At 40.9% G+C, this 17,598-nt stretch overlaps 1 protein-coding gene across 32 annotated transcripts in view; it reads left to right on the top strand.

Moving 5' to 3' along the window:
• The window catches only part of ZNF521 (zinc finger protein 521), a 235,953-nt gene that overhangs the window by 2,525 nt on the left and 215,830 nt on the right, over positions 1 to 17,598 (top strand). For 10 of the 32 annotated variants that reach the window (XR_004781332.1, XR_004781331.1, XR_004781338.1 and 7 more), the window contains 2 exons: positions 14,746 to 14,808; positions 15,840 to 15,899. The exons of 8 other annotated variants lie outside the window; for them this stretch is intronic. Coding sequence is in view for 9 of the 24 variants with exons in the window: in XM_035564033.2 (XP_035419926.1) it covers positions 14,746 to 14,808; positions 15,840 to 15,899 (123 nt within the window). In the remaining 15 variants the exon portion in view is untranslated. Of the gene's footprint in view, positions 1 to 18; positions 158 to 14,743; positions 14,809 to 15,839; positions 15,900 to 17,598 lie in introns of those variants that run through there. 14 more of the 32 variants (XR_004781334.1, XR_004781336.2, XR_004781342.1 and 11 more) reach the window with 8 other exon arrangements.

Here is a 17,598-nt window from a genome sequence, read left to right as displayed (position 1 = left end):
CCTTCCCTTCCTCCCCCGCCGGGAGCCGCCGGCAGCCCCCCGAGGAGCCGCTGGGGGCCCGGGGCACGGCGCGTCCCCCCGGCCGGCCGGGGGCTGTCACCTCCGCCCACCGTCGCTCGCTCCAGCGGAGTTGAATAAAGCCCCGAAGGGGCGTCAGGTCAGAAAACCGGGCCGGGGGGCGGCGAGGGGGCCGGGGGAGAGAGCCCGGGGCGGGAGGGGTGGGAGCCGGGACCCTCCGGCAGCCCCCTTCCCTCCTTCCTCCTCCTCCTCCTCCTCTTCCTCCCGCTCGCAGCGCCTGGCTCGCTGCTCGCCCCAAACAACTCTTCCAGGAGTTGCCTTCCTCTTGGCTTCACCAAGCTCGAGAGCGGACTCTCTTTCTTCCCTTGGCCTTGCTAACCTCCCATTCTCTCATTCCTTCCCTTTATTTTCTAATCTCTTAACACACCAGCTATATATATATATATAATTTTATTTTTTTTTAAAAGGGAATAAAGCATGCCTTGAGTTGACCGCTCTACGTGCTGCTGCAGCCTGCCCCTAGTTTACTGAAGTTTGTGCAGTTCAGTGGTGCTTTTGTTTGGCATCTGGTGAACAAACGAGCTGCTCTTCCCAGTACCTCTTAAAAATGATCCCACAATGAAAGTTCTGGTGGTGGGGCATGCGTTTATGTCCCGGGCTTCCCGGGGAGGATTTATTTACATGCGCGGGTGAGTTTTAGAGCCAGTAGGAGAGCGACCAGTTAGCCGTGTTTGCAGAAAGATGCTGGGAAACTTTAACTGAAGGGTGCTCCTAGACCTCCAAATATCTCAGTGCAGAGGGACGGACGGGCAGAATTAACTGGCAGAGAGAGAAAATTGTTCTGCTATAGACTCTGGACGCGTTTCACTCGTGGGTATTTGCTAGTTGCTCTACAGAAAGGTTTGTTACGGGTGCCTTCCTCTGAACATCCCGCTTAAATTAAAACGAGATATACCGCTTCCATTTTATGTAGAGGTATGGGCTTTGCCTTCCTGATGTGCCAGTGGCTTCAGAGTCCCTAAAATAAGAAAACAGCAACATTGTCTGATCCAGATGGAGCAGCCTGGATGTGCTGACAGTAAACTACTGGCTGAAGGAAACCGCTTGATGCTCAGGATAGAGATGCTACAGATTTCTCCACAGCACCTTATTTACTGTTTTCCAACTAAAAAGAGGCAGTAAATCAATCATCATCTGTAATTATTGCTGTAGTAATTACCTTTGGGGAGTAGGTTATCATTCTTGGTGGCCTTTGTTCAAATATCTTTTTCATTTTCCCCGTGTTATTTTTCTTGAATCGTGTCCATTTTTGAGTGGATTAATAGTATTCCGAAAGCAGCCTGATTGTAAGATTTCTGGAAGGGCTGGTATTGTAATTCGTCTGAGAAGTTTAAAAATGCTTCTATAGACGTGGCGTTTAAATTCATTGATAAGGGTCTGGCCATCAGTTGCTACATCTTCATTTTTAGTGAACAAACAAAAGCTGCGAGTAATGTCGCAAGGAGAATTTCAACTGCAGCCCTAATGTGGGATTTATTTAAATTTCTTATTTCTTAAGTATTACTGATTTAGTCAGTACAAAATATAATTCGACGGTTTAAAAATAAACAGTATTTTAAATAGCTTCTCTGAAAAACTATTCTTCGAATGTATGTTAATGAGCTATTTAAACTCATGAGTGCTGTTTCACATCTAAATAAAATATGGAGTTACACATTACATTTCCAATTTGTCATCTACTTAGCAGCCCTTTCTGGGGGGAAGATATAAGAGATATTTTTGATATGTCTGTCACTTTTGATAACTTAATTTGAAACTTATATCTTAGGGGAATAGCGATACAAGGCAGGTAAATACATTAAAACAAAATGACAATTGAGTTTTTTATATTGAATGCATGAAACTAATGTTCATCTGAAATGGTGGGTGTTCAGAACTTGCTAATGACTAAATTTCTTCTATTTCTTTTTTTTTTAAATATTCTTCTGCTGAATTACCCTGGTTTCTGTTTACATTTCTTTTCTTTCCTCTCCTATTTCTTCCCCCTTCCTTCCCTCACTGCTCTCTCTTGGTTCATTGCCAACTGTGGTCCGAGCGTCCCCCAACTCTTTCTGAAGATTACATCTCAGAAAAAAGGCATAGCGAGCACTAGATAAGCCCTCTAGAATTTAAAAATAATACAAAGATCTATCCAAGGAAAAATAAGATAGTAATTACTTTCTGTAAAAAGCCACATCTCTTACAAATATACTACAAGGCTGTGGCAAAAATGAGTGAAAAAGAGAGTAAATCATTTAACTTTCTGAAAAACTGTAATTTGAATATATGACTTTAGGAAGAGGGAATAAAAGTTCAACTGCCAGGTTCTTTTAGGCAGAAGAAAGATCACTTGCATCAAACTCAGCAGTCCTGACCTATATTTCATTTTATGGATTAATTTACCACATTTCCTTGGCTAGTTTTTGAAGGGGAAAAAAGAAAATCTATTAGGTATTATTGGTCTGATCCAAATCACCTAACACATATACACTTGGTGGGGGAAGGAGAAAAGCAGGTGGGGAAAGGTAAGTTAGGGGCAGATACCAGTGTGTGAGCCCCAGAAGAGGCACCGTGTAAATACAGGGTGTGGAAGGAGGGTGATGGGTACGGCTCCTTAAACTCACCTCCCCGAGGGGCAGCAGCGTTCCCCAAGTACAGCTGTGCTGGGGACCCCCTGAGATGAGAAAGGGAGGGAGGGAGGAAGAGCAGCTTACTTGGGTCTCGTTTAACTTGGCCATTTGAATGGTAAAACCTTTTCTGTGACTTGGCGTGCTTTGTAGAGATTATGCTTAGGTTAGGGGCCCCCACCCCTTTTGGTTCATTGGGTTTTTAGTTTGGGGAGGGTGTGAGGTTTTTCCTTTACCCTTACTAAGGGCTTTTGATGAGAAACTTTCTGTTTTGCAGTGAATCAGAGTTAGAAAAACACAGTCACTTGTGAAGAAAAAGAGTTATTCTTTATACAAGCCTGAATGAAAATGTAGCCCTGCTAAAGTTTAAACCCAGGTTTCTCTAAGCTCAAGTCAGGTAATACTCATCATGCTAAAGTCACCCGTGAAAAATCACTGAAACTGTAGGTGTTAGATAAGCCATCCCAAGGAAACTGGAACATCCCCACAGATTTCATAGAAGCACTGATCTTTGAAAGTGATCTTTTTGTTTTTTCTTTTAAAAAATGTTGCTATTATTTCAAAGTATTTTCTTCTTTTGCTCGCTGTAATTTTGTATCCCACATCTGACTGCAGAAATAAAATTACTGAGTGTTAGTTCCTAGAAAGATGAGAACGAAAAAAATTATCTGCTCTATTTTGTAAATCTATACTCTGCTTAAAGAAGGCTTGTGTCTCAAAATATTTTGGCGAGCCCGGAATGTCTCTTAAAGTTGTTCCCTCTCTTTAAGCAAAGCTAGGTACTCTTTCCATCCTGGCTGAATTTACAACTGCGCCTCAATTTATGCAGAGTGCTGGTGGACTGAGTAAATGTGTCTGTGTTTTTATGTGACTTGTTTTCTCATCATAAATTCAAAGCTAAAGGCTGTTTCCCATACCAGAGGTGCAGGTGGTGTGGTGTAGTATTGAGGAAGGTAGAATAGCGGTGGATTAAAACACAAATCTTAATAGCAACAGTAGTTCAGAGAGAATTTGACATTCAGATCCCCTTCAAACAGTAGCCTTTACATTTCTGTATACCTGCAAATGGTTTGAATGCTTATTCTCAACCCCAACCAGCTTCTAAATTACATGGACTAGACTCTAAAGTCATTAGATTGTCTGCTGATTAGACTACAATCAATCCAGCATAAACAAAAACAGCAATTAGTATTGGCACGATTTCTGTGAACTTGACTTAAAAGTTCCAGTATTACCAGTCCAAAGATTTTTCTGAACGGGTCAGTTTCAGGGGCTCTGTTATTTTGGCATCATCGTTTTTGTAGGGAGGGAACAAAAAATTCATAAGATTCCATTTGCCCTGAAAAGCAAAAACATCTGTTTGATGCATGAGTGGGTTGCTGACTTCTATTTGGCCACCCAAAAAAGGGCAAAAATTAAGATTTCAAACATAAAAGAGTACATGAAAAAGCAAATTACAAAGAGGATTTAAGATTAGCATCTTTTTATAATGCAGGCTATTTATAGTCTTCTCTTTTGACATGACAAAACATGCCCCTGCTCCTTTATATATTTAAAAAAAAAAAAAAAAGTAACAACAAAAACATCACTAACCTTTAGTAATTTTCATTGACTTTGGCAATGCATAGTGATATTGACTGTCTTGATTAGCTTTAGGATAACAGTAATGCTACCCGGTCATTCTGGGGGCCAGCATGAGCATTATTGACCATCACCGTCTACTTAGGAACAGGTCCTATTAGGAGTGACCATCTAAACAGCTGCCGGTTGTGCTGCTTGTGGAAAAAAAGTGAAAACTTGTTGCAAAGATCCTATTGAGAGCTTTAGAAATGCCACCTGTTTGGTTCAGTTTGATTTTGTTTTCCCAAGTTGTTGACTTGTGTAACAAGAGAAGCTGTCGGTGCAGAGGCACTTATCTAACGTGTGGGATAACGTTATCCGCCATGATCTGAGATGTCTTGAAAGGCTTTATGTTGCTCCCTAATTCATTCGGTCTAATAGTTCTCATTTCTTTGTTCTGCAACACGTCTTTCAGTATTTAGAAATTCACACATTTTGGAAAAAAATAAAAATAAAAATTCCTTTTCTGTGTTTGCAAATGAGGAAAGGATCTAGAAGAATTGTTATCATTTTTATGTAGACCATATGGATTTGTGTGTGTTTTCTTCTTCCTGTGTGAAACACTGAAAATAAGCTAGATGGAGTGTTTTTTTAATTGATTAAAATATTATAAATATTATAAAATATATTATAAATGCTGATACCCTAACAGACCTCTTAGCATCTTTTCCCAGATGTATTTTAAGGTTTCCATTGGTTCCTGTAGAGCTACTAGAGGTCTAAATCAGTACGATTGAGGGGTAGGAAGATGCTCTATTTCACTTAAATCAGAACCATGGCATATATATATGTATGGATGTATATACGTCTTTCTCTGAAGGGACAGCAGACAGATCTGCGAAGAACTGGGCCTCCTTTATTTGGTGCTGTGAAAACATAGATGTCTGTTTTCAAATATATTTTGCAATGCTGTTACTAGAAAAGCATTCCAGTTGCTCAGTCGTTCTCTTTACAGATGTCCGATAGCACAAGGGAAGATTTTAAATACTTCTAAATCATAATGCAACACTTGGCATAGGATTCTGACAAAAAAAATGAACGTGCGAGAACCAAAAGAGGTAGTGAGGTTTGTTTTTGTCTTAAGTTTAGTTTTAGAGAACTTGGGCTCTATTTCACCTCAAGTAGGAGCAATTATGCTAGTTTAGCAATTATTAGAGATGAAAGAAATTCTGTTAGATACAGCTCCCCTAAACTTCAGTAGCTTTAGTTTTAGCCAGGATAATGATCAAGGAATACTTAGCCATGTGCCTAGGGACTACGCTATAGCAAAAAATATAGGGCTGATCTTGGGGGTATCCTTTATTACAACATGTTATAATTAACATTTTAATTCAGCCCTCCTGCTTTCCAAAAAATCTGCTTTGTGCTCTTCTGTGCTTTTTGTTCTTCTGTAAGACTGCACAAAATCCCCCATATCCAGTGGAAAGGTTTTTAAACCAGGACTGTCGTCCTCCCGTATTTACAATACCAGTTAACACTGTTCACACTTTTTTTTTTTTTTTTAACTTCAGAGTCCTTTAGTTTCAAACACTTTTTTTTTTCCTCTGTACTGCATAATTATTGAGGAAAGAATGTAGAAGATTTTTTTTTTCCTCCTTTTTTCATGATTTAGTCTAGGTTGTCTGTGTTCTTCAAGTATGCTCAGGGCTGAGCATTCTAGAGTGATGCTGTGTATGTTATAACCCAAGTGTTTTTTGTTTGTTTGTTTGTTTGTTTGTTTTTATCATGGGAGCAAGCCAGAGAGGTGGTTTTGAGGTGTTTCATCTGATACTTTTGCTTTTAAATACAGGTACAGTTAGGTACAATGTTTCTCTTTAAGGTTAGAGTTTTTAGTCCTTTGAGCATTTTTTAAAGTCATCTATATATCTGTTGGTATAGTGATCCCTCCACCCTCAATGCCTTGTTTTTAAGGTGGTAGGGGCTTATTATGATCCTTTAAAAGTAAAGGATCTGTAGCCAGCTAGTCTTCTTACAAATTTGGAAATGGTAATGATGAGTTAAACAACCTCTTGGCTGAAGCTGAACATGGTTTTGCCGTAAGGACAGACGGAGAGGATGCTGGTAGTGAGGGTATCAGTGTTCTTCCTCTTCCTAAACCCCATTTAGGAGAGCTTATTCACTCATGCAAGGCAATCACCTGGAGCAGGAATTTTGCCCTTCCTATGGAGCAGGAAATGCAAAATATCTCTCCTGGTTTCTCAGACAGATACTCGGTATTTCGCATGAGTGTGGAAAAGCTAAAGCACTTTTAAATCTAAACGTCTTGGTTCACTTTACAATAGATGGCTTTTGCATGCAATCCCTGAAAGTTGGTATGCCCTTACTCTTCCTAGGTTGTGTTTTGCCAGGAAAATATATTTCGGATGATGAATTCCCTGATAATTGATTAGTGGAGCTTGATTTTCTGTTTTTCGCTTCTTTTGCTGGCTATCAAGTTCAGCTCTGTGACTGACTCGTGAACTTCTTGAAAGGAACTTTAAAACCAAAGCCACGATACCTGCTGTGTCGCTGGACCAGATGATGTGATGGAGTGAGGCAGTGTCCTTGGGAGGACGAGGCTGTGCTTCGACCAACAGAACTTTCTCTGGCACTGAGTTATGATGGCTGTTTTCTTTTCCAGGCAGAGTCAAGTGAATTTCTAACTTTGACAGTGGCAGTAGGAAGGGGGAGGGGGCGGGGAAGTTAATTATTTTCCACCTCCAAAGAATACAATTGCAAGGAAGGAACTTTCTGATTCACTGGTTCCAGGACAACAGGATGTCAAGAGCCATGCCTGATGTAGCATTTTCACTCCGAAGATGGGAGGAGGAACCGGATTGCCGTTGGTCTGCGAGTGCGACTGCTGGGAAGGGGTTGGGTTACGTGGTTTAGAAAGGGCTAGAGCATAGGAAAAGGTTCATTTTGCAATTTCTAGTGAATCTGTTGGGTAGAAGATGTGCCAGATACAAACGTAAATCAACGAAGAAAGGTCAGGAAGCTGTAAAGGCTTGGGTGCTGCAGCGCTGGATATTCCAGTGCCTGGCTGCCTCGTGGAATAGTCATTGTGCTCCGGGTGCTTGGATTCTTTGTACAAGCCACTGGCAGGATAGGGGCTTATGAATGTTGTTGAGTAGGAGCTGCCCTAAAGAGACAGCGTGAGATGCTAGGAAAGAAGTGTGCCTCAGCTCCCCCTGTCCTAGGCATGGGTATCTTACTGCAATAGGGTGTCTCGTAGTCTGCAGTCACTGGTCCGAGTTGGCCAGCCACTGTTGGAGGCAGGGAACAGGTCGTTCCTTTTTTTCCAAAGTAGAAGGAACCGAGGGGTTGTGCTACTTTTCCTCTCCCCGTACTGAAGAGAGGGAATCATTTGCTCAGCTGGGATGTGAGAGATGGGATTCTGTTCTGTGCTTTGCCTAGGGGTTCTTGAATCTGGTATCTCACAAGGAGTACATCAGTCATTACACAGCAACGTAGTGCACTATGAGAGTGAGTGGCCCTTTTTATTTTTGTCAGTGGCATTCCCCTCTTCAGAAGTGTAATTGAGTATTTGTTGGACAAGAGGGTGAGAAGGAGTGCTCACACACAAGACCCATATCTCCAGTGGTTTGAGTACCAACAAAGAAAGAGGCCTGGGTCTGTCTGCCAAGTGCCTACCATAGTATTATTGCTGTTGAATTATTTCATGGAAACTGGAACTGGAGTCCAGGTTTCTCCCTTCCCAGGTGGTGTCCTGACCACAAGGATATCATATTGTGCCAATTCACCTTCTTTCTAGTTCAGTGAATGTCATAGATGAGGTATGGCAGCTCAACAGCAATGAATGAGTGCGCCTCAAGTCTGAGGGCAGGTGCTCTTTTCTAGGAAGAGTACAAATCCTTCTGACAGAGAAGAAAGTTGAGCATCTGCCACCCACATCCTGGCTGAGTGATCTAACCGGTGGGTGTGGGCAAGAGGGGGAAAGGAAGAGGCATCGCAGCCCACACATTTTCTGCTAGTATCTTGTAGCGACTAAGCAAGGGTGTGTGAGCTCTCCAGAAAAACCTGTGAGACTGCGTGCAAAGCCAGGGAAGACAGGACAATACTTAATATTTTTCCAGGCAGCTGCAGCGGGGCTTTGGTTTAATTTCAGTCCTGAGCTGCACAGCACTAGGAAAGCCTGGATGATAAAAACCATAGGTACTGCTTCTAAGCTCCGTTGTGGATGTGGACCGGTGTGGTGTTGTAGCTGATGGAAAGTCATCAAGAACAGAGCAGAGAGTTTTAGGGATCAAAACCAGACCACGGTACAAAATAAACGTAGATCTCTTTTAAATCAGGGATAATCTCAATTGAAAGGAGGTGCATTTTGACTTGGATAAATGCGTGTCATTAGGTGGTAGAGCCAAAGCACGAAGCTGTGTTTTACTTTGGCATTAGAATGGTGTCACATGGCCCCAGCTCCTCAAAATAAGTGCCTCACGTTAGGCACGTAAATGAATGGCTTGACTTTCAGAGGTCGTGGTCAGCTACAGTAACCTTTACAGCAGGTCCTCATATCCCTTCCTTCGATCTCCCATCTTCAGAGTTGTGTAACATTGGCCTGTCCAATTGTTCTCTCTTATGGAGCTTAGGCTTTTGCAGACAGTTTAATGAATTTCTTGTTTTTGAAGCACAGTTGGAAATACAGGTCTGTAGGAATAGCAGAAATTCGTAGCTGTGTCTCTTTGAGAGAGTAAGAAAGCTTAGGTGACACGTAGCTTCAATATACTGAATTTCTCTTAAAGCATTCCTTGAAGTACTGGGTTTGGTAATTGGGCTTAAAGTTTATCTTAGCCCCCTGATTTGTACCTTTCCTCAAAGGGACTGGACGTCCACAGTCACCTTGTCAAAAATGGAGGTGGAGTGCTCAGTTTGAGACAGGCAGGACAGCTGAAAGTCCGCACCCCAGTACTAAGGATTGCCCCCCAGAGAGCCTCCTTCTTGCTTTGCTAAGTGTCACCACGGTCCTGAATTTGACTCCAAGATCCATAATCATGTTACATTGCACAACAGAATCTTAGGGATGTCTGGAATTTACTTGAGGTTTATAAAAAAACTTTAAGATTCTTTGGAGGAAAGTATTTTGTAAAATGCATTATACCATTATTAGTTTACTTTAAATGACAAAAATATGAGTGTGTGTAGATGTGGCCTAAGCTTGTTACAGGGTACATTTTTGGGGAGGCAGTTAGCAGTCTGAGTGGGGTTAATCAGTTGACTACCTCAGCTGTCTAGAAAAAGATATCCCCCCATCCCCAGCTTTGGGGTTTCTGTAGGATTCTCTCTCTGCTGCAGAAAAGTGTCTTCTGCCTCTTCTGCCCACGATGTTATGTAAACCGGGCGGCTTTAGGCTGTGACGTTTGGGTGCTGTCATCCTCCTGATCAAGGGTTCAAAGAATATCCGAAGGATTTCTTAAGAATAATTTCTTTCCGGTTAAGTCTATTTATTTTATTTTATTTTTTTATGTTTATGTGCTGCCTAGGAAAATACCTCATTTTAGCAGCAGAAGAATATTTTCCAACCACTGCAATCTAATTGGTAACTCCTAGTTCAGTCTTTCTACAAGGATGACATGGGGGCGGGGGGGTGGGGGGGGAAGCTCAGGGTTGGGATAGGCTATAGAGAGGATTAAGAATATGAATGCTATGAGGGGCTTTGTCTTCTAGAAAAAGCAAATGCAAGAAGAAAAATGCTTTATATAACAGGAATTTTTTAAGACAAATAATCATTTCCAGGTATTAAGAGAATATTGTTACAACGCGGGGGCGGTGGGGGGGATTGGAAAAGGGGTATGTCACAGCACAACGCAAAACAACTCAGAAATACAAATGTTCATGTGTACGATTAACAGGATTTATGTATGCTTGTGGCTACACACGCAGCTAATTTTCAGTAGAGTTCTGGATTGTAGATGTCTGAAGTGTTAATATGCAAACGCACTTCTTCTTCCAGCTCTTCTCTCACTAAACACATCGGGTACATGGACGTTTGGGAGTCAAAATAGTAACCGAGTTTCTGGGTAGTAGTGATAGATAGGCATTGATATTGAGTGATGCTGTTCAGAAAATAATACTGAGTACTTCTGAACTTTTATGAATGCCAGCTACCCTTAAAGGACATTACAAAATAGCCTGAAATTGTTGCAAACTTGCAGGATTCGTGGCTGGGCGTGAGGGCAGGTGCTGGTGTGTGTCGGCCAGAGGAGTCTAAAGGCTGAGCCTTAACGCACCGGCAGTACCAGGGGAGAGAAGAAAGCAGAGGAAGGTGTAGCCCTAGCAGGTGGTGCATTGGCATGTGAGGCTGTATTTAATGCCGCTCTGTAACATCCTTAATTTCAGTTTTGTATCCTGGCTGAACCCTTACGGAGTTGTATTTCCACAGCACGTTACTGCAAAGTGTGAAATGTCTTCAAAAATCCATTGAATTTAATAGAGTTAGAGGATGCTCAGCATCTCCAGTAACAGGCTCCTAAATTTGCCTTCTGCCTGTGTGATTAATCTATCTAATCATACGTAATATCTACCTGTACATGGTGGCAGTATGAATGGCCTCCCGGTTTTTATGTGGCTAGGAGGAGGAGGGAGAAGAAAAGTGGAGAGAGACTTCCAGAAATTACAGTAATTTGTAGGCACACACGTTTTATTTCTGTTCTGTCTGGGTAACTCGGTAAATTGTGTATTGATTATGCTAATACAGCTAGTGTCTCTATTACTTGTCTGCAGAAATTATTCAAACATGTAGATAGAAGATGCACTTGGCAAGTTACCGTCCTAAGAAAAAGGCTCGTTTGCAAGATGGCTTTAAATTGAATTACTAATCATATGCTAATGGCAATTTATGGATTAGGTATTGAATCATAGGAAATACTAAGTGCAAGTTAAAAATACATATTCCAAACTCTGTATCCCCGACAATCTCAGTTGCTATATTAGGTTTATTTTCACATCTTTCAAGGAATATGTTTTAGGAAGGGATGAAATCAATAGCAATCTATTTTTATAGTTTATTTTGGGATATGTGGCTTCTCCTGCTTTGTTTAACAGGCTGAAAGGATAGCTCAGACATCTGGGAAAGTTTTTTATTTTTTTTTTCCTTTTTCTTTTTTTTTTAATTTATTAACCCACCTAGACTGGAAGAAAATAGACCTTTTTCAATTATCTTTTGCTTTTATTTCATTATGGTTTGTAATAGATCTGAAGCTTTAAATCTTAGCCAGAGTTCTCCAAAAGGCTTCCCTTCAGTGAAAACGTCCTTTTTCACATTTCTAATTTTGTCCATTTCTTTTCCATACAAGGGTTTTCCCAGGCATCAACCAGAAATGACTTGTGCTCTTCCTTAGGGTGCTAAAGCTGCAGATTAACTCTTCAGTGAAGGGTTAGTCAGTAGAATATGAATGAGATTCTGCAGGCTAGGAAATCTGTATACATTTTGTACTAAGTTTATAAAATAATCTTCCTCCTCTACATGCTAACCATGTGTCCCAGGAAGAGGCTGTAAGGAAAAGGGGTGAAATCCTCACTGATCAGCAGGTGTTGCTGTGGAGCAGTCAGGAGATTATCTCTATTTTTAGGACCTCTATATGAAAGTCCCCAGGGGTCTTCCTCACTGAACTGTCCTTGATGGGACTACTTGATTTAAATTTCTTTCTCCTTTAGAATGAGGGCTTGGTTTTAGCATTGATGTTTACCAGCCTAAGCACGAGAGATGCTCTGAACTGAAACCATGGTTTGCCTTGGACACTGGTTGTACCAGGGTCGAAATGTCCCAACCTTTCACATAGATACGGCTTCAGTTTAGAGAGATGTTTTTGCAGTAAAATTTTAAAAACTGGTATCTTTCCAAACCACAAGCTTTTATAATAAGAGATAGAGTTGACATGCTGGAATTTTTTTCCTCTATCGAGATTTTCTTTTTAAAGAAATCACTTAAGAAATGTGGTGCCACAGTTTTTTTGTGGTGATCTAGTCTTTTTAAAAATTTTAGTATTTGGGTTTCTTGTTTGTTTTGTTTTTCATAAGTTACATTGTGAAAATATGTGGTAGGGACTCGATGTTTTGTTTTAAGGAAGAGATAGTCAATCACAAAATATTTCTACAGCTAACAAAACAGGTGACCTGTGGTCGGAAGCAGGGAATTGTACAGACAGGGGATATTGCTGCTTTAGTGACAACGTTATTTCAAGTGTATCTGGAAGGGCTATTCAGCAGCAACATCACTTATTCATAGTCTGGATTCATAAGCCATTGTTCTTGTTTCCTGAGGCCTCTCCTTTTATTAGTATTCTATCACTTTGTTATCTAGAATTTATCTTATGCTAGGATGTGCTAAATGCTGTACTGAAGATGATACCCATATGCACAATTAGAGTCCTAGAGTATCAGTAATTTTGACGTTTGAATTAATAGTAGTGCATACATGCTACTGTTTTATTTGCATATCATCATCCTCGTGGGTTTTTTTTTTAGTTGCATTCCATGATAGTGTTAGAGCAATGTTTTTGCTTAGTAACATTTAAAGCATATTACTGTATATGTTTTGTTTAAAGTTTCCTTCGTCTCCTGAAAGAAAATGGTATAGGTAAAGTTTAAGGGATGGTAACGTTGGCTGTATGTCATGCTGCTGCTCACACTTAAGTGAGTTTAACAGTGGCACGAGAGCTAAATAGTACTGAAGTTTTCAGAATCTTGTTGTGGAAAGGCATAAAGTGCTAATTAGGAGCTCTGATGCTACCAGCTGAACCTTTCTTAATGTAACAACTGCCCGTGGTGGCTGGAAGGATGATCGGACTTAAAGAAGGGAAAACGAGATGCTGTTTTGTAGATGGGTTGTGCTAACGCAAAGATTTCCCTTCTTCTGTTGATTTTGTAGGGTAGCTTTTTTATTCTTTTTACCATATTTCCCCCTAAGTGAGGTTTAATTTTCGTGACAAATATGTGACTCTCGCTGAGTATTATTAGCAAGTCTTTGTGCCGTGGCCTGTTGTGACCTTCTTGGTTCTTTTGTGACTCAGAATTCTTAAAGAGCTCGACTTAGAAAGATGCTAAGCCCAAAGTTAGCTGCTCTGACACTTGTCTCCATTTTTTAGTGTAATAAAGACATAGCCTTTGTCAAAAGCAAGCCTCATCTCTCTGAATTTCTGTATCTCTAAATAGTGGGGAAGTTTTAATCACTTGATTTCACAAGGCATATACTGGCACGTTTTTGCATTACAATTACAAAACCGCACATGGAAACAATTTGTTAGGCAGTATCCATGTGGGGTGGGGTTCTTTTGTTTTATTTTTTTTAATTTTAAGCCCTACAAATGGTTGGCGTACCTGCCCGTCAGCAGTGCAAAGTCAAGCACATATTGGTGTGCAGTCACTTCTCACTAGCAGCAAGAGGTCCAGGTACTGTGGCTGCTGCAGGGGATGCTCAGCACAGAGCAGCAGCAGGGATGCACTCCCGCATTTCGGTCTGCATACGCCTCTAAGTGGAGATCCACTTCAAACAAGCAGACTTTGTTTACTTTTCAACAGATAGCGCACGGTTTTGAAGTTTCCCACTTGTGAGTCAGTTCTCGAGAAGTTCATGTTTGGGCTTCTCAGGTCCATCTTGAGACTTGAAATATGTTAAGAGTTTCTAAATTGCTGTTTTGAACTGAGTTCAGACGAAGGGTATGTACCGTGGCTGAGGATTTCATTGATAAATACTAGCTATTTTTACAACTTTGGCTGTGGTTGATGGGTATGACTGATGACCAAGCTGAGCTGACTCCTTGGGGGTGGGATGGTGGACTCGTTTTCACTTCTAGAGCTTGCTCTTCAGTTGTCTTTTTGGAAATAAATCCACAGTGGGTGGTGGGCTTAATCGGGGCCAGGTTGGGCTGCTTCAGAGTTTGCACTGGGGGCTTTGAGTGGGTCACAAAAGGCTTCTTCTTTATTATTTTTTTTATTGTACTCTAGTTGTATTCATTATATTTCTTCCTGTATTAATAAGTCTTATTGATCTGTGCTGTCCTACTGAAAAATCTGTTTAGCTTAGCTCGAGTTTGACCATGTGTTCCTCGAAGCTGTCCTTTTCATGAGCTTCTCCCATTGCTTTCTTTGTCTGACCAGTTTCCTTTAGCTTTGAGGACTGCTGGGATGAATGCTTCAGCATAAGAAAGAAAAACATATAGTATTATCAGGACTGAAGTACTGGTAGCTTCGTGGCTGCAAAACAGAAGTTCAAGTGAAACAGTCAGCTCATAAAATCTTATTTTGTGAAATATTTGACTGACTCTGGGGCCTGGGAAACTTTATCAGATCTCTGCTGATGAGAAGAGTGTGCTTACGAGGCACAGCTCTGGGATAGAGAGAGATTGGTTAGAGTCCTTCAGAGATTGTGCTTGACTCTTTCTTATGTATTTCGGGTTCCTCGTATCCGAAGAGTGTCCTTATGAAAACTGGTGTTTTTTTCTAGAAACCCAGATTCTAGAAACAACCAATTGTATGAAGCCTTGGGGTTGGCGGAGGAGGAAAAGAGGTACTTGTGGAGTGTGTATACATATCTCTTCTTTTGAATATATGCCTAGATTTAAATGTATTGCAATCTGTTGTCCCAAGAACCAGGAAAAAGCCCCCAGATCTTTGCATTTTAACTCAGTTTGCATGATTATTTTTTGAGGCCTAAATTCAAGGAAGCGGAAATACTGTAGAAGTGCAGTCTTTCCCCTTTCAGCTTTTTCCCCTGTGGAGGGAGAAAGAATTCTTTTCTCTCTGCTGCTCCCTAGCTCAGAAACCTCAGTCTTTGGGAGAATAAAAAGGAAATGGTTCCGCCTTTTAGCTCTTCCCTTACGTTTATTTGGGAGAGTCAATCTTACTTAGGCATCATATCAGAGCATACCAGAACAGCTCTCTAATTTTTCAAAATAGCAGCAGAATGGCTGTTGTTAGGTTCACTCTGGCCCAACAAGTTTTGAATAGTGAATCTGACAAAAATTGTATTGTTTTTAGTTCCTCTGCTCTGGAAAGCTGTGAGCCAAGGGAAAGATGCTGGCATGGTGTATACAGTAAAACAGCATGGGGTTAGTTCTCCTTTGCAAGGCTGTCTGCACTGCTGAGATGCTTGCTACTGAATATAGGATTATTATTATTTTTTTAAAGCTTATGTATGAATTAGCACACATACCTCTCCCGTCTGCCAGGAGAAGGCTTTCTCTTATCCATGTGGAGCAAGTGAGTAGACTCTTAAAGCCCAGAATTATTCTCTCATTTAGTTCCATAACCAAATACAGTAGAGTCTGTTGAAGACACACATCCCAGAGGAAATCTGATTTGTTTTTTAAGGCATGAAACCCATTTGGTCACTCTGCTCCCAGATATGTAGCTTCCATAAAGCAGCGCATTCTGTTTGCACTTTGCAGTGGACCTGTGTCAGCTTTTCTTGGCTGTGTTGTACAAGCATTGCTGGCTTTCAGAACTGAAGCTGGTGTAAAGAAGCTTGGAACACTTCAGCTACCTGCCTAACATTTTTGTTTTGTTTTGTTTTTGTTTTGTTTGCCTTTTTTCTGACAGTAGAAGAAAATGAAACAGAGGACCAGCAGGCAGGTGTGGGACACACAGCCGCACAGACTGGTAATGCTGAATTCCTTTGTTAGTGCTTGCTTACTGTTTGCCAGCAGCGTGAGGGATTTTTATATCGGGGTGATTTTGCAAAGCCTGTGTTCTACCTCCTCCCTTTCAGCTTAGAATACGTTTTTGGGGCTCACAGTGGAGAATAGCATTTATCTCCCCTCACTTTTCAGTTCCTGAGAAGTAGAAATTCTGCCTTTTGCAGCTCAGGCAACTGATGGTGAGATGCTTTGAAAAGTCCAGCATGCTTTTCTCGTTGTTGTTATTATAAATAATCCTCCTTTACATCCCCCACATAAAAGCCCAGCCTATACCATTTCAGATGAACTTGAATTTTCATTCAATTTAAAGTATTTTCACGTTTGTAAAATATGTGGATAGAGGTCATTTCTTAAGTGTTTGTTTGTATAATTTCTAATCAGTCAGGGATCTGTAATTTGAAGTCAGTGGATTTGGGTGGAGAAAGCTGATGTTTGAGTCAGATCACAGGATATGTATCATTAATAATCATGAAGAAATAATTGTTAATTCCCTATAACAAGGAGGGCTCTTCTTTCTAAACTTAATTTGATTCTGGGAGTTCAAGGAGTACTTTGCTCTTGTCTTTGGTACTGATTCTACAGAGCTTTACCTGGAGAGCGGCACTGACTCGTCTGAATAGTCCCATTCATTCAACTGAGGTCACCTTTTGGAGTAAGAGCTGGTGCCTTAAGGCTGTTCCTAGAAGGCTAGTCTTCCCTGACTGTGCCTAGATAACTTGTTTGAAAACAGGTGGAGTTACTCCTCTCAGGAAGGAGGCGGCAGTTGGTTTAGTGTTTGGCTAGGATGCTTTATATTTCTCTTGTGTTTGTGTCTTGTGTGTTTGTGTTTGGTGCCTTTCGTAGGTTCTAGTAGCTCTGTGTGTAAACCGTATTGTTTAAAAAGAGGAAATAAAAGTGAGAGAGTTCTCTGCTTTTTGAATGGAAAATTTCTCAAACTCTTCTGAATTCACTTATGTCTCCACTCAGCTATCTGCACACTTGGGAGGGGGAAAAAAAGCAAACTTGTACTGCTATAAACACATGAAGTTGAAGAAATAAAGAACTGAGAAACTGTGAAACTGGAGATCAGTATGACAAGGAACGGTTGCTTTTCTGCATTTTTTTCTTAAACTAATTCTCAGTGGTTAAGTCATCTTGCTAGTTGTTTATTTCCCATCGTGTCCTGGGTTCTCTGTCTGTTTCTAGGCGAGATTTAACGTTTTGTTTTTCTCCATAGCAAGAATGCGGTGCCGATGTGGAAAAACAAAAACCCTTCTGATACAGCGAGCAGTACAGAAGGCCCACACTGTATACACACTGCCAGAAGTTTTTATAGTAATACTTTGTATCTAAGCTCTGGCTCTAACCATTAAATGTGCTTTTTATAGAGTACCAAGTTATAAATGTAGTGCAGCTACGGCATATTAATCTTACTGCAGAGATTTAATGAGGCAGTTGTTTTGCGATGGACACTATTGGGAGCAGAGAGCGACAGAGTTTTACTTTACCACTGAGCTGAAGAAATATTCCTTGCCTGGTAATAATTATAACCACATGATCTTAGTTTTCCTTTCTTTTGCCAGCACTTTTCCATGCAGAAGTGGCTTGGAAGGAGGTCTACTGCAAGGCAGTGAAATGGGTTGGAAAGTAGGCTGTTTTCTTGGTAGTTTGATGTTTTACTT

The sequence above is a fragment of the Cygnus atratus genome, chromosome 2, assembly GCF_013377495.2.
Source record: "Cygnus atratus isolate AKBS03 ecotype Queensland, Australia chromosome 2, CAtr_DNAZoo_HiC_assembly, whole genome shotgun sequence".
NCBI classification, from domain to species: domain Eukaryota; kingdom Metazoa; phylum Chordata; class Aves; order Anseriformes; family Anatidae; genus Cygnus; species Cygnus atratus.
This window is presented reverse-complemented; position numbering and strand designations above follow the sequence as displayed.